This window comes from Schistocerca gregaria, chromosome 2 (genome assembly GCF_023897955.1).
Source record: "Schistocerca gregaria isolate iqSchGreg1 chromosome 2, iqSchGreg1.2, whole genome shotgun sequence".
NCBI classification, from domain to species: domain Eukaryota; kingdom Metazoa; phylum Arthropoda; class Insecta; order Orthoptera; family Acrididae; genus Schistocerca; species Schistocerca gregaria.
The window spans coordinates 197200917-197215180 of record NC_064921.1 but is presented as its reverse complement, the minus strand read 5'-3'; the positions used below and the strand labels follow the sequence as shown (position 1 = coordinate 197215180).

The window sequence follows — 14264 nt, the reverse complement described above, 5'->3', positions numbered from 1 at the left end:
CACAAAATGTCTGTAAACATTTGCAGTCTAAATTTGCACAGAAAATCTGTCTCTAAAGTTTCGTCGGCCTCTAACCTTGTTATGTATATCAGAATAGTATTTAATCCCGCTCGCAGTGACGAAAGACAAACTTTTGACAGGAAGTTGGCACGAAAAAGCTACTCACGGCATATTTCGTTGTGTGGAGTGGTGGCGGCTGGCTGGGGGGAGGGGGGGGGGGGGGGGGGGGGGTCGGCTATCACCCGATAATCCGACAAGGAAAATTAGTCGGGCGGTCAGAACACCTACAGACGTCCAATTCGTCGGTCGGTCGGTCGGTGCGTGTGTAGAGCCCTAAAGACAGCCGCCTGTCGTCGAGATAAGCACGCGTGTAGGTGACGCTCAGCGCAGCGCGGCGTGCAGGTGGCGCTTAGGGCAACACTCTGTGGCCGTAGCCACCGCCCGAGACCTTGCCAGTGTAGTCTGCTGGCAGCAGCCGTGAGTGTTCGGTGTTGAACTGTCTGTGCTGTAACATGCAGAGATACGCGGATCGCGTTGCGCTGGTGACGGGGGCCAGCTGCGGCATAGGAGCCGCCGTCACGCAGGAGCTGCTTAGGCAGGGACTCACTGTCGTCGGCCTGGCGCGGAGGGTCGACAGGGTCAAGGTCAGAGCTCATCTCGTGTCTTTATCAGTCACCGCCCTCGCCGAGGCAGCCAGATTAAGTCCCCTTTACGCTTATACAAACATAAGAGAACGTGCAGAAGGGACGAGACAGTCTGATGCAGACGCTACGCGCTAGTGAGCGAACTGTTCGATCGTGTTCGGTACGCATTCTCTCCTCTGCTGTTACTTGTCGATCTTTCGGCGAACTATCAAAGGGAGTTCGCGTACTCTGTTCCGGCTATAGCCCTACAGAACGCTTTCGTCTATATTGTCTAGTTTTGTTTACACGAGTCGCGACAGTGATGGAATGGTCTGAAAATGTTGATTATGGAATATAGACATACATGTATCTGACTCGGAGACCCACAGCACAAATTTCGAAGCAAAGGAAAGATAGGCAAAAAAAATTGGGAAAGCCCTCAAAGGTCAGGCTTGAATCGAGAGGATAAATTCATTAGCTCCTTGTAATCTGGAGGGGGGAGGGGATGGGGGAGAAATAGTAAATAAGACAGACATTACGTAATTTCCTAGATTAAAAAGAAAGAGCACAATAAAATACAGAGAAAGTGTAGTCAGAGTATGCACCTACTGAGATGATTAAAATTAAAGCCCTGTTTACTTTAATTGCATACATTCACAGTATCGTCTCCAGCCACCCTTATTTAGGTTTTTCGTGATTTCCCTAAATCGTTTCAGGCAAATGCCGGGATGGTTCATTTGAAAGTGCACGGCCGATTTCCTTCTCAATCCTTCCCTAACCCGAGCTTGCGCTCCGTCTCTAATGACTTCGTTATCGACGGGACGTTAAACACTAACCACCACCACCACCATTCATAGTATATGTAATTACATGACTGATCTATTGTTAGAGATTTTATGGTAGATGAAGAGAGCCTTACTCACGGTCACGCTATCCCACTTCAAACGAAACAGCAGATTCTAAAAAGCAGCCTATGTGGCAGTTCGTATACATATTTCACATTTCATTAATCATATTTTGACATTTTTCGTATGTATTTTAATATACTTGAAGTGCTCCGCATGCCACTACAGATACCAGAAAATGTACTGTATAGCAGCTACACAAATGCGAAACGATCGCTTAACTGTGTCCGTTTGCTAATAACCAGTGCGAAAAAGCTATCCACTACTCAGGTTATGTTAGTCTTTGGTACTAGTGTTTTGCTTTTAAATTTCCCCCTCAATTTAACGAGAAGCCAGCGAAATGTGCCAATCGCTATATATTTTAAGTTCTGCACTAATGAAAAGGAACGCTGGGGCTGCTATGTAGTGTTAAATGCACTGTCTACAGACATTTCATGTTTATGTACAAACTGAGATACCTAAAAATTCCCTACTCCATTTTGTTTACTTCGTCCAAAATAACTCTTACCAATCAAAATGAGTATTAAAGTTGCTTGTCGTGAGTCTCTGTATAGTATTGCTTACTGTGTGCCGATTATTAGCGCAAAAAGCAGCTTTTATATTGTTAGTTACTTCGTGTCTTTTGTTTTTTTACGGAATTCCCTGCAAATGTATGGTCCGTCGTAGATCTGACGCTACTGGAAATAGGTGCTACTTGTTTCCTTACTCTAGCGTGGATGTTAGTGAGGCGCGCTGAAAAGTCCTCAGTTTTGCCAATCACCATGTTAAATGTTCAACCGCTGTAGTCTTTCAGATTTCATTGGAGAATCGCTTTCCGTGTCCCGCAATTGATGCTCGTGAGATCTCGTGTGCGAGTGCTGCAACATTGCCTGAAGTTTTCATTTTATGTAGTGAAACATAAACGCGGGAAACCTTAAAAATTAGCGAGAAACAAATTGTGTAGGCTAAGCAGAGTTTTACCGTATATATTTGCTACAAATTAAGTGAAATTTCAAATTGTAGTACTTTCCTTCTGTACATACTATTTAGAAATTACTTTACCTTATTCAGCTGTTACGATAGGCTTAAGCTGTAGCCTAACAGCGTTCTTCCACTAGTAAAAGTATCTTCCGTAAGTAACTTCTGCAAACAGTTTGTAATATTATTGGGCTTTCCGTCGTATGAAAACTGCGAATACCCTTGGAAAGGCATTCACCTAGCTGTGTATTAAATGAGCAACTTATGAGAACTAGTCTTTGAAAGACATTTGTTTTATATACTTAACGTAACTGACGGCGCGAACGCTAATACATATATTGCGCAATCAAAGAAACATTTGAAAAGGTGAACTGAGCGTTCTGCTTAGATCTAAATAAAAATGACGTAAAACCCTTTGTAGATCTTCATATTTTATCGTACTACTACTACTTGTAATGTGAAAGCGTAAATGAGATCGTCTTTAAGCCATAAAAATGAGCGGTCTTGCCAGCCTGCAGATAAGTTCTTAATAAAATTCAAGTACCTTATGTTCGATACTGTAAATCGGCAAGTTATGAAGGTGTTGAACGGTGCAAAAATTGTCTCAAAGGAAGGGAAAAGTAATAAGTAACTTATGATAAAGACGTGAACCAAGAAGCGAGCACAGGACAGGCTGAAATATGATCGCACTAAGTCAGAAAATTAGTTATGTAAGCTATATTGTTTATAAATAAGCCCTAATTGCTTTTGAGAATTATTTGAATATATTTAGTGATTACCAGATTTCTTATTCTATTTTTTTTTACCTCCATGTCATATTATTGTCACAGCCTTTACTACGGCAGAGAATACTGCGGCATCCTGGTCGTAGACAGAAGACCGCTCCTTGTTTTCTATACAACTCATAGCCGCCGCATTTATTTAATTTGTAAATGCAATTTTTTTATTGTTCATTGTTAAAGGTCGCTTAGGTAAATATAAAATTCGTACTGATTACGTAAAGGAATTCGGGCTGTTCTTTTCTAAATAATAGAAGCCATTGCATAATAAAAAACTAGCCTTCTGACAACGATCAGGAGTAGACCAGAAGACTGACGTCTTCGACCTCTTTCATGTTTCCTATGGCAAAGCTGTGCCAAACCGGAACACATTACATTATGAAACACAATACATATATAATTATCAGATTAAAAATGAAAAAATTGAAATACATTTAAATTTTTCTTTTATCATACTGAAAGTTGGATTTCACATTAGAACAAACTTGCTGCAAGTACTTGCAGAAATTTCCACTAGACCTGTCTTGATGTAGGAAAGTGGAAGATAACAATGTCGTGTTCAAAAACCAGAGAGCCGCCACTGACGCATTATTCAAGAGACATAACAAAAGCGAAAGATTAAGAAAATGAAAGTCTGAATGAGGAACTGAATAGAAGCGTACATATTTACCAAGCAGCATTATTGAATGAGCTAAACTTAATCACTTTACCAGGTTCAGATTAAAAACAATACGAATGTATGGAAATTTCGAATATCAAACCGTACAGCAGGATGTAAAAATTACGATAAGCTTTGTGTATGAAATAGGCTTTTAATTCCTCTGATCTTTCCAAACGGTATTTATTAATTCTATTACAAATGTCTACAACACATTTAAGTGCTTGGCAGAGGGTTCATCGAACCACAATCACACTATATCCCCACCATTCCACTCCCGAACAACGCGCGGGAAACACTAACACCTAAACCTTTCTGTTCGAGCTCTGATTTCTCTTATTTTAATGATCATTCCTACCTATGTAGGTTGGGCTCAACAATTTTTTCGCATTCGGAAGAGAAAGTTGACTGAAATTTCGTAAATAGATCTCGCCGTGACGAAAAACGTCTATGCTGTAATGACTTCCATCCCAACTCGTGTATCATATCTGCCACACTCTCTCCCCTATAACGCGATAATACAAAACGAGCTGCCCTTTTTTTATGCACCCTTTTGATGTCCTCCGTCAATCCCACCTGGTAAGGATCCCACACCGCGCAGCAATATTCTAACAGAGGACGAACGAGTGTAGTGTAAGATGTCTAGTGGAATTGCTGCATCTTCTGAGTGTCCTGCCAATGAAACGCAACTTTTGGCTCGCCTTCCCCACAATATTATCTATGTGGTCTTTTCAACTGAAGTTGTTTGTAATTTTAACACCCAGGTACTTAGCTGAATTGATAGCCTTGAGAATTGTACTATTTATCGAGTAATCGAATTCAAACGGATTTCTTTTGGAACTCATGTGGATCAACTCACACTTTTCGTTATTTAGCGTCAACTGCCACCTGCCACACCATACAGCAATCTTTTCTAAATCGCTTTGCAACTGAGACTGGTCTTAGGTTGACCTTACAAGATGGTAAATTACAGCATCATGTGCGAACAACCTAAGAGAACTGCTCAGACTGTCACACAGGTCATTTATATAGATCAGGAACAGCAGAGGTCCCAGGACTCTTCCCTGGGAACACCTGATATCACTTCAGTTTTACTCGATGATTTGCCGTCTATTACTACGAACTGCGACCTTCCTGACAGAAAATCGCGAATCCAGTCGCACAACTGAGACGATACCCCATAGGCCCGCAGCTTGATTAAAAGTCGCTTGTGAAGAACGGTGTCAAAGCTTTCCGGAAATCTAGAAATACGGAATCAACTTAAGACCCCCTGTCGATAGCGGCCATTACTTCATGCGAATAAAGAGCTAGCTGCGTTGCACAAGAACTGTTTTCTGAAACCATACTGGTTACGTATCAATAGATCGTTCCCTTAGAGGTGATTCATAATGTTTGAATACAGTATATGCTCCAAAACCCTATTGAAAACCGACGTCAATGATATAGGTCTAAAGTTCGATGGATTACTCCTACTACCCTTCTTAAACACTGGTGCGATCTGCGCAATTTTCCAATCTGCAAATGTAATGCATTCGTTTACGCTAACATAAAAAAGGCAGTAAAAATTTAGAAGTCTTTACTATCATTCTACTTATTTTCTGCTTATACGAAGTAAACCGCAAATTCATTGCGCATTTCCTTGGCTGAGGGTGATCAATTGTGTGCTGGGCATGCAATGGTGTATTTGGTTCAGCCCATTTGTCTTTGGTCCATTCTCCTTTGACATTTTCTTGCCACTATTAAGGTTCTGAAAGGTTGAAAGTTACAGCAATTGATAAATTCGACAAGTAGTTGCAGCAAAATGTTAAACTTTCTACTAAATCGAACTTTCCCTAGAAGTTGACGAAGCTTCTGGAATTAAACTTTCTGGGGCTTTTCTCATCAAAGAACTGAGGTAGCTTCTGGAAGCGACTCGCTACTGGACGCATACCTTAAGGACCCTACACACGCAGTGACCGTTAAACTGGACATATGTAGGCGTTTTGACCGATCGACGAACTTTCCTTGTCGGGATGTCGGGCGGGTAGGACCACCCAACAGCCGACACCCAACCACTCCACAGAACAGCTTGTGTGGAGCTGTCAGTGTCAACCGCCTGACAGAATTCGTGTTTTGGCACTGAGCACGAGTTCAAATGCTGTTATATGTTTGACAGGGTGCGAGGTGGACGAAACTTGGACAATTTCTTTGGTTTCTGTATAAAACCAAGCAGTATCTCATACAACATAAACAATGAACTTAAGATAAATCGCCTCAGGACAGCGCTGTAATGGGTGTGTGGGTGTGTGGGTGTGTGGGTGTGTGGGTGTGTGGGTGTGTGGGTGTGTGGGTGTGTGGGTGTGTGGGTGTGTGGGTGTGTGGGTGTGTGGGTGTGTGGGTGTGTGGGTGTGTGGGTGTGTGGGTGTGTGGGTGTGTGGGTGTGTGGGTGTGTGGGTGTGTGGGTGTGTGGGTGTGTGGGTGTGTGGGTGTGTGGGTGTGTGGGTGTGTGGGTGTGTGGGTGTGTGGGTGTGTGGGTCTCACCTACTGTGGAACGCAGTGGTGGGAACACTGCATTGTGTAGTTGCAGCCTCTAGTAAGGCAATGTGCGAGCAGCGAGGCCGCGCCTCAAACCTGCTGTGATCGTATGCCACTGTACAATACTTGGCGTCATTTACCTTCTGCAGGGATAACAGTGTAGCGTTTATTTCCGTGTAAAATTTCCAATGAGCAAAGTAGTCGGAGACCTCTCCAAACCAACTCTTACGAAAGTTGTTAGATCACTACACTTCTGAGAAGACAGTAGGTATGAAATATGACGTAGGACCAGTTTCAAACCATGTGGAATCGTACTACTCCAAAATCACATACGTCAGCTCTGAAGCCTAAGTTTGCGAGAGATAGGAAAGCTAGTGGTTTCGGTAAGTTGAAATGAAATCAATAGTATGGCATTACTGGTCGGAAAACCAGTAGTGGCTGTTTAACTGCCTGATTTGGGGACATGAGAGTCGATGAAGACCAAATGCTTAGGACAACTAATAGTGTCTCCAGGAGAAGGGAAAAACTCTTGCCTGGGCGGGACTTGAACCAGAGATCAGCGATCAAGGGGCAGCGATACTAACCACGACCTGCTCAGACTTCGTTGTGTTGAAAATATACTTCTGGGGGAAACATGTGACTGCTAATGGCGTTGACGAACGTTATATTGCCTGCGTTTTTATGAACTTCTACTTGCGTAGATTGGTATTGCAGTTTTGCTATACGAGGTGTGACAAATTAACGGAATCTTTAATTTCGTGGGCTTTATGCACACGATATTCAAAAGTTTTTGTTGGTACACATCTTCCTGATTTGTTTTCCTTTTCAGCTGTTCTGAATATTTTGACAGTCGAAAGCAGGCCTTGCACTACTTGCCTATAAGCCTAATTACCGGCCGTCCGTCGGAGGTGTATATACATAAGATCAAGATCAGGTTTTTGGGAAGTATCAGATAGAACAGATATAAAGATTTCCTAATGGCTACACCTGATCGAAAACGGATCCAAAGTCATGACCTAACAATTCGTTCCTTTCCGAGAACTGACTCGTAGTGACGTAAACACTTCTGCAGGACTGACTTTAGTGCTGCGCCCTCCCACTCCCCCCCCCCCCCCTTCCCACCTCTACTAGTAGTATGTCGAAGAGGGTCGAAATCAAGCGTCACAGGGTCGCATCTCCTTGAAAGTCGCTCCGACCTTATGTTATTAATTAGGGGTTTAAGGGTCTGTTTGAATGCTAAAGGCTCCCTACAGAAAAATTTTTACATAGCTCTCCCAGTTTTGCACACAGAAAATTTAGTTGATTTAGTTGGTTCAGTTGAGTTTAGTAATGTTATTTTCTGCAAGAAGTTCATTAATTTTCATATTAGCTATGACTATAACATACAGGGCGAGTAAAAAGTCCTTGGAGACCTTCATAAGTTGGAAGATTAAAGGGAAAATTGAAATATGATGGCAACATAAGTTTGATGTGGGGGCAGCAACTTTTAGAGTGAATGTCATTCATGGCCGCCATCTTGAAATCCGCCATTTTGGATTGATCGTTTTTTTAAATGGGAAGGGGTGTATGACACATCAAATCACACTCGCTTGAGCTCTGGAATTTAGTGGTGTACTTTGTTTTTTGCCTATCTTGTACAGTTTAGAGGTTATTAATGTTAAAAGTTGGGAAATTACCTTCATACTGACTGCTAAAACACATGTTCTACGTGTTGTCCTTCCCATGCAATGCAAATCTGTAGTCGCTGCAACCACTCTGACAGCACACGGAGTGTCTCCTGCAATTTTGTCACAGGCGTGTTGTATGCGTTCCTTCAGGCGTCTCCAATCACGGATGCTCTCAGCATACACTACCTGCTTAAAGGATACCAATGCCATAGTGTGGAGGAGCTCCAAGAAAATGACAGGAAAATGCTGTCAGTGTTCAGTGTGGAAGGGAACACAACGTCCTGCAGCAGCATGAGATACTGCGGTGCAGTTAAGGTATTGTAAATGAAAAATGGCCCAATGATGTGGGTGTCCCATATGCCACACCACACCAACACCTTCGCTGGACTATGTTCTCGAATTGGGGCAATCCAGTTCGGATTTGCGTCACTCCAGTATCGACAATTATGTTGATTAATCTCCTCATTCAAAGTGAAATAAGCCTCGTCGCCGAACAGTATGCCCTTGGCAAACGAAGGATCCAGTTCGTGTTCAGTAGCCCACAGGCAGAACTCTAACCTTCGATCAGGGTCATCCTTGTTAAGTCTGTTGCATCTCCAGCTTGTAAGGATACCACTTATTGGTGTGCAATATCCGGACAACGGAGGTTTGGCATAGTCCAAATGCTAGGTCCACACGACGGGTACTTCGTTTAGGACTTTCCACATATGACGCAACAACCACAGTTGCAGTTTCCTCATTGGTGGCAGTCCTTGGTCGCCCACTACGTGCCCGATCTTGAACAGAGCCCGTCTCACGGAATTTGGTGATCACGTGAGCCACCGTGCTGTGCGATACAGGTTCTCTGTCTGGGTGCCATCTGTTGTAGTCAGCTGCTGTTGTTCGGTAGCTGCGTTCCCCTGACGTAAGGATGATTTAGATCTTCTGTTCCTGTCAGACCCATTTCAGATCCCCTGGAACAGACACATGAGTCGGTATCAAGGTAACTTTAGACATTAATAACTTCTGAACTACACAAGAGACGAAAACGAATTACACCACACAATTCTAGAGCTCAAGCGAGTGTTCTTTGTCATACACGCCTTTTCCATTTAAAAAAGGCTTGAATCCAAAATGGTGGATTTAAAGATGGCGGCCATGAACGACATTAACTCCAAAAGTTGCGGCCCCATGTCAAACCTATGTTTCCATGATCACATTTCAATTTTACCCTTAATCTTCCAACTTACGAAGGTGTCAAGGACTTTCGACTCGCCCTGTATATTTTGCGGATTATACATAAAGTAAAATGTATGGTAACCCTTATAGTTTCCTTACTATGGAACTCGACAAATGTTGAGTTAAAGTGCATGCTACTTGATAATCAGAAACACGAACTGTCTCAATGGAAACATAGTTTAAGGGCGCATTTGATTGTTCATGTTGCTGTGAAACTGGTAGTTGCAGTGTGTGTTCTGTAACTGTTAAGGAATTTTTTTGTCCCTCTCCACGGAGAGAACTTTAAACACCGAGAAACAGTTTTGCTCAATCAAGAATCAACAAAACGAGTCACTTTCTTAATATAATTTATCGCACACGTCTTACGCAATCTAAACTTCCCCTTTTCTATATGGCACTAATCTGCTGCAGTAGAAATTCAGGTTGGTATGTTAGGGCCCTGCCACCTGCACAAGCAAACATGTCATACGGTTGATGAAAGAGTAACGTGCACCAAGTGCCGAGGTCTGTTAGTCATTGGCCCTTATTTAATAGTCGCTGATTCGTGAAGTTTCGTCCATCCACTTTATTTTCGAAGGAAACTTGTATTCGTCGTTCTCCTTAATTAGCACACATTGTCGTATAAAAACAAATTTCAAGGTGAATACAGAAGGTTTCTAATACATATTTGGAAAGTTGGATGTTTTGGAGTAAATTATGTGCTCACTGTACAGCTACAAGGAAAATTAAGTGGGCGTGGATAATATAACTCATACAGGATATTTTTTGTAGCAACAAGGAAACAATTGAAATTGCGTGATTAACAACCCACATACTCGACAGACTATAGTACCGTCGTAACCTAAAGTAACTAGCATGAAATGCTCTTAAACCATAAGTAAATTACGTAGTTGCAACTTTTTCTTTACTATTAGTCTAAATGTTTCTTAACTGTTTCCAGCAAGTCTTAGTAAGCAGTGGAGAAGGAATATTACAGTACTATAAAACGGCAGTTGGCCTGGAGCGTAAACAGAAGACTTGGGGCAGCCCGAAGGTAAAGAGCGGTGTTGGGCACTGATAGACCTCAAAACGAACTATCCATTTCGGATCTGATATGCGCTGACCATTTAGTCCATGTTAAAACGCTAAAGAAACTTTGGCAAACGATCAGCTATTAGTACTTCAACAATACGCAAATTATTGGTCTCGTGGTTTACACAGTGGCCAGCTTCTGCTCATTCATTCCTTGGGCCCCCCCTGTGGGTTCGGGGGTAAGAATAGGCCCACGGTATTCCTGCCTGTCGTAAGAGGCGACTAAAAGGAGTCTCAAACGTTTTGGCCTTGTGAAATGGTCCCCTAACGGGTTTGACCTCCATCCTTCTAAATTTTCCGAAGAGCGAGCCGATTGGGGAAGGGCGCCTTACAAGGAGCGATGTGTCCATCAAGCATTACCATCTCTAGCCAGGTTTGTCGTCATCGCTTAGCAGTCCCGCTCACCTACCATCTCTTGGGCGTGGATTTGTTCTTGGGTGCGGTTTCTTGCAGTCTGCTATGCTGTGTCGCTTTATGCGCCAATGACGATATTGGACTACATCACCTAAAATCCAGCACGGTAGCCAGTCCGTTGTGGTGGGGCCGCCATGTACCCTGTTGGTTGTAGCCCCCTGACTACACAGGGATCGCTCTGCTGATGCCAGCGCCGTTAACTCCCCACGTATGCCAAGGAGTAGATGCCTATCTCCTTGGGGCATTGGGACTCCCGGCAATGGCCATCCTGCCAGGTGGTCGTTGCTGAGGCTGGGTGGCGCCCGTGGGGAGGGCCCTTGGTCGGAGTAGGTGGCATCAGGGCGGATAACCCGCAATGAAGCGTGGTACATCATCTCTTGCTGGTGGCCAGCCGCCAGCAGTCTCTAAGCGTTCCAGGGCTCAATACAACGCAACTACATATGACCCCAAATCGTTCCCCTCCCTGGCTACACCATGGGAGGAACGAAAGACTAAGGATGCCAGCGAACCATACTCACCCCGCTACCTGGTGTGTACGAGAGCTGATGGTGAATCCTTTACATCCATGAAGCCTCAGTTCTTCGTCGAGCACTTAGAGGACAAGTTCAGGGAGGTGGAGGGCTTGTCCAAAATGCGCTCGGGCTCGGTTTTGATTAAATCGGCGTCCTCCGCCCAGTCCCGCCGGTTACTCGATTGTAACAAGCTGGGGGATGTTCCGGTTACAATCACGCCCCATAAGAGTCTTAATATGGTCCAGGGCATAATATTCCATCGGGACCTTCTATTGCAGTCCGATGACGAGCTTCGCGCCAATTTAGAGCGGCGAGGTGTTCACTTCGTCCGGCGCGTACATCGTGGTCCAAGGGATAAGCAGGTTGCCACCGGTGCCTTCATCTTGGCCTTCGAGGGTGATACTTTACCTGAGAAGGTCAAGGTGATGGTCTATCGTTGTGACGTCAAGCCCTATATCCCTCCCCAGATGCGGTGCTTTAAGTGCTGGAAGTTCGGGCATATGTCTTCCTGCTGTACTTCCAGCCTCACATGTCGAGATTGTGGACGCCCGTCACATCCCAATACTCCATGTGCTCCGCCTCCCATCTGTGTAAACTGCGGAGAGCACCACTCACCTTGCTCGCCGGACTGCAGGATCTACCAGAAAGAGCGCAAAATCGTGGAGTATAAGACCCTGGACCGCCTGACATACACCGAGGCCAGGCAGAAGTTCGAACGCCTCCATCCTGTTCGAATGACTGCCTCTTACGCCGCGGCTACTACTGTTATGGCCCCATTGGCTCTCCCTCAGACTGCCACCTCTCAGAGCCGGAATGCTACACCTGCCCCCTTGATGGTGGGGGGCACTTCACTCCCTGCTGCTCCTGCACTACCTGCCTCAGGAGCAGCAACCCCCCAACCATCGGGGACATCAGTCCCCACTTCTAAGCTGGGGAAGCCTCAAACTTCCCCGGCTCGAATAGCACGGAAAGGGTCCCTTGGGTCCCTTCCTTCCCAGGTTTCCGCCTCTGGGAAGGGTGACGTCAGCCAATGGAAGAAAAGCAGACCAGCGGCTGATCGCAGGGCTTCCCGCTCCTCCTCCGTCCCGGAGACTGACTCGCTGGAGCCCTCCCAGCCAATGAAACCCAAGGACCAGAGAGACAAGACGAAGAAGACCTCTAAGGCCAAGGACCACGCGGTGGCATCCACCCCACTGCTCCCTACAGGCTCTGCGTCCGGGGATAAGGTGGAGATCCGGGCGTCCGCTGAGGACCTGGATCTCGCCGGACCCTCAGACGCCATGGAAGCAGATTGTACTGGTCCTCCATCGGTGGCAGCAGGTGACCCAGTGGCGTGATCTGCCTCCTCGGCCCCTTCACGCCTTTTTCGGACATGGACAAAGCAATACTCCAGTGGAACTGCAGCGGTTTTTTCCACCACCTTGCTGAGCTTCGCCAACTCATCAGCAGTCACCCTTTCCTCTGCATTGCCCTACAGGAAACTTGGTTTCCGGCAATGCGGACCCCTGCCCTACGTGGGTATCGGGGTTATTACAAGAACCGGGCAGCTTATGATAGGGTATCTGGTGGAGTCTGCGTCTTCATCCTTAACTCTGTCTACAGCGAATGTGTACCTCTTCACACACCTTTAGAGGCTGTCGCTGTAAGGATGTGGTCGCCTCAGCCTATTACTGTCTGCAGTTTGTATCTTCCGCCAGATGGTGATTGTTCGCGTCATGTGTTGGCTGCATTGATAGCACAACTGCCTCCTCCTTTTGTGTTACTGGGCGACTTTAACGCCCATAACCCCCTGTGGGGTAGCGCCGCGATTACTGGCCGGGGTAGAGATGTCGAGACTCTTCTCTCGCAGCTTGACCTCTGCCTCTTAAACACGGGAGAGCCGACACATTTCAGCGTCGTCCATGGCACATTTTCGGCCATCGACCTTTCTATCTGCAGCCCCGGACTTTCACCATCCATCCACTGGAGTGTCCATGACGACTTATGTGGTAGTGACCATTTCCCCATCTTTGTCACTACCACAGCGTCACTCTTCTGAACGCCCCTCCAGATGGGCTCTGAATAAGGCTGATTGGGGCTTGTTCTCCTCTCTCGCCACTATTGCACCTCCTTCCCCTGACACCATTGATGCGGTGGTTCAGTCGGTCACCACCGGCATCGTTTCTGCGGCGGCATCTGCGATTCCCTGTTCATCCGGGTCCCCTCGGAGGAGGACTGTGCCTTGGTGGGCGCCCGAGATCGCAGAGGCGATTAGAGATCGCCGGCGGGCTCTTCAACGCCATAAGTGGCACCCGTCCTTGGAGAACCTCATCGTTTTTAAACAGCTCCGTGCCCATGCCCGACGCCTTATTCGCCAACGGAAGCAGGAGTGCTGGGAACGGTATGTTTCCACCATTGGCGTCCGTACCTCTGCATCGCAGGTTTGGGCTAAGATTAGGCGACTCCATGGCTATCGGCCGCCTGTCTGTCCCTGGGCTTTCGCTGAATGGAGTGGTGTGTACTGACTCCGACACGATTGTGGACCGGTTAGCAGCGCATTTTGCTCAGTGTTCCGCATCTACGAATTACCCACTGGCCTTCCGCTCCCGGAAAGAGCGGTTGGAAAGTTGGAGGCTTTCCTTTCACACGCGCCACGTGGAGTCGTACAATGCTCCTTTCAGCGACTGGGAATTCCAGAGTGCACTATCTGCTTGCCCTGATACGGCTCCTGGGCCAGACCGCATCCACAGCCAGATGCTGAAACACCTCTCTGTGAATTGCCAGCGACGCCTCCTAGATGTTTTCAACCGCATCTGGGTTGAGGGTGTGTTCCCGTCTCAATGGCGAGAAAGCATCGTCCTCCCCGTGTTGAAACCTGGCAAGAACCCGCTGGAGGTGGACAGCTACCGCCCCATAAGCCTCACCAACGTTCTTTGCAAGTTGCTAGAATGTATGGTGAGCCGGAGG

General features: G+C 46.0%; 1 protein-coding gene across 1 annotated transcript in view; it reads left to right on the top strand.

The window, feature by feature from the left end:
- The first annotated feature begins 374 nt into the window (after window positions 1-374).
- The window catches only part of LOC126336672 (farnesol dehydrogenase-like), a 64821-nt gene continuing 50931 nt past the window's right edge, over window positions 375-14264 (top strand). Inside the window, exon 1 of the mRNA XM_050000619.1 lies at window positions 375-644. Coding sequence (XP_049856576.1) covers window positions 513-644 — 132 coding nt within the window. The 5' untranslated portion in view covers window positions 375-512. The remainder of the gene's footprint in view (window positions 645-14264) is intronic.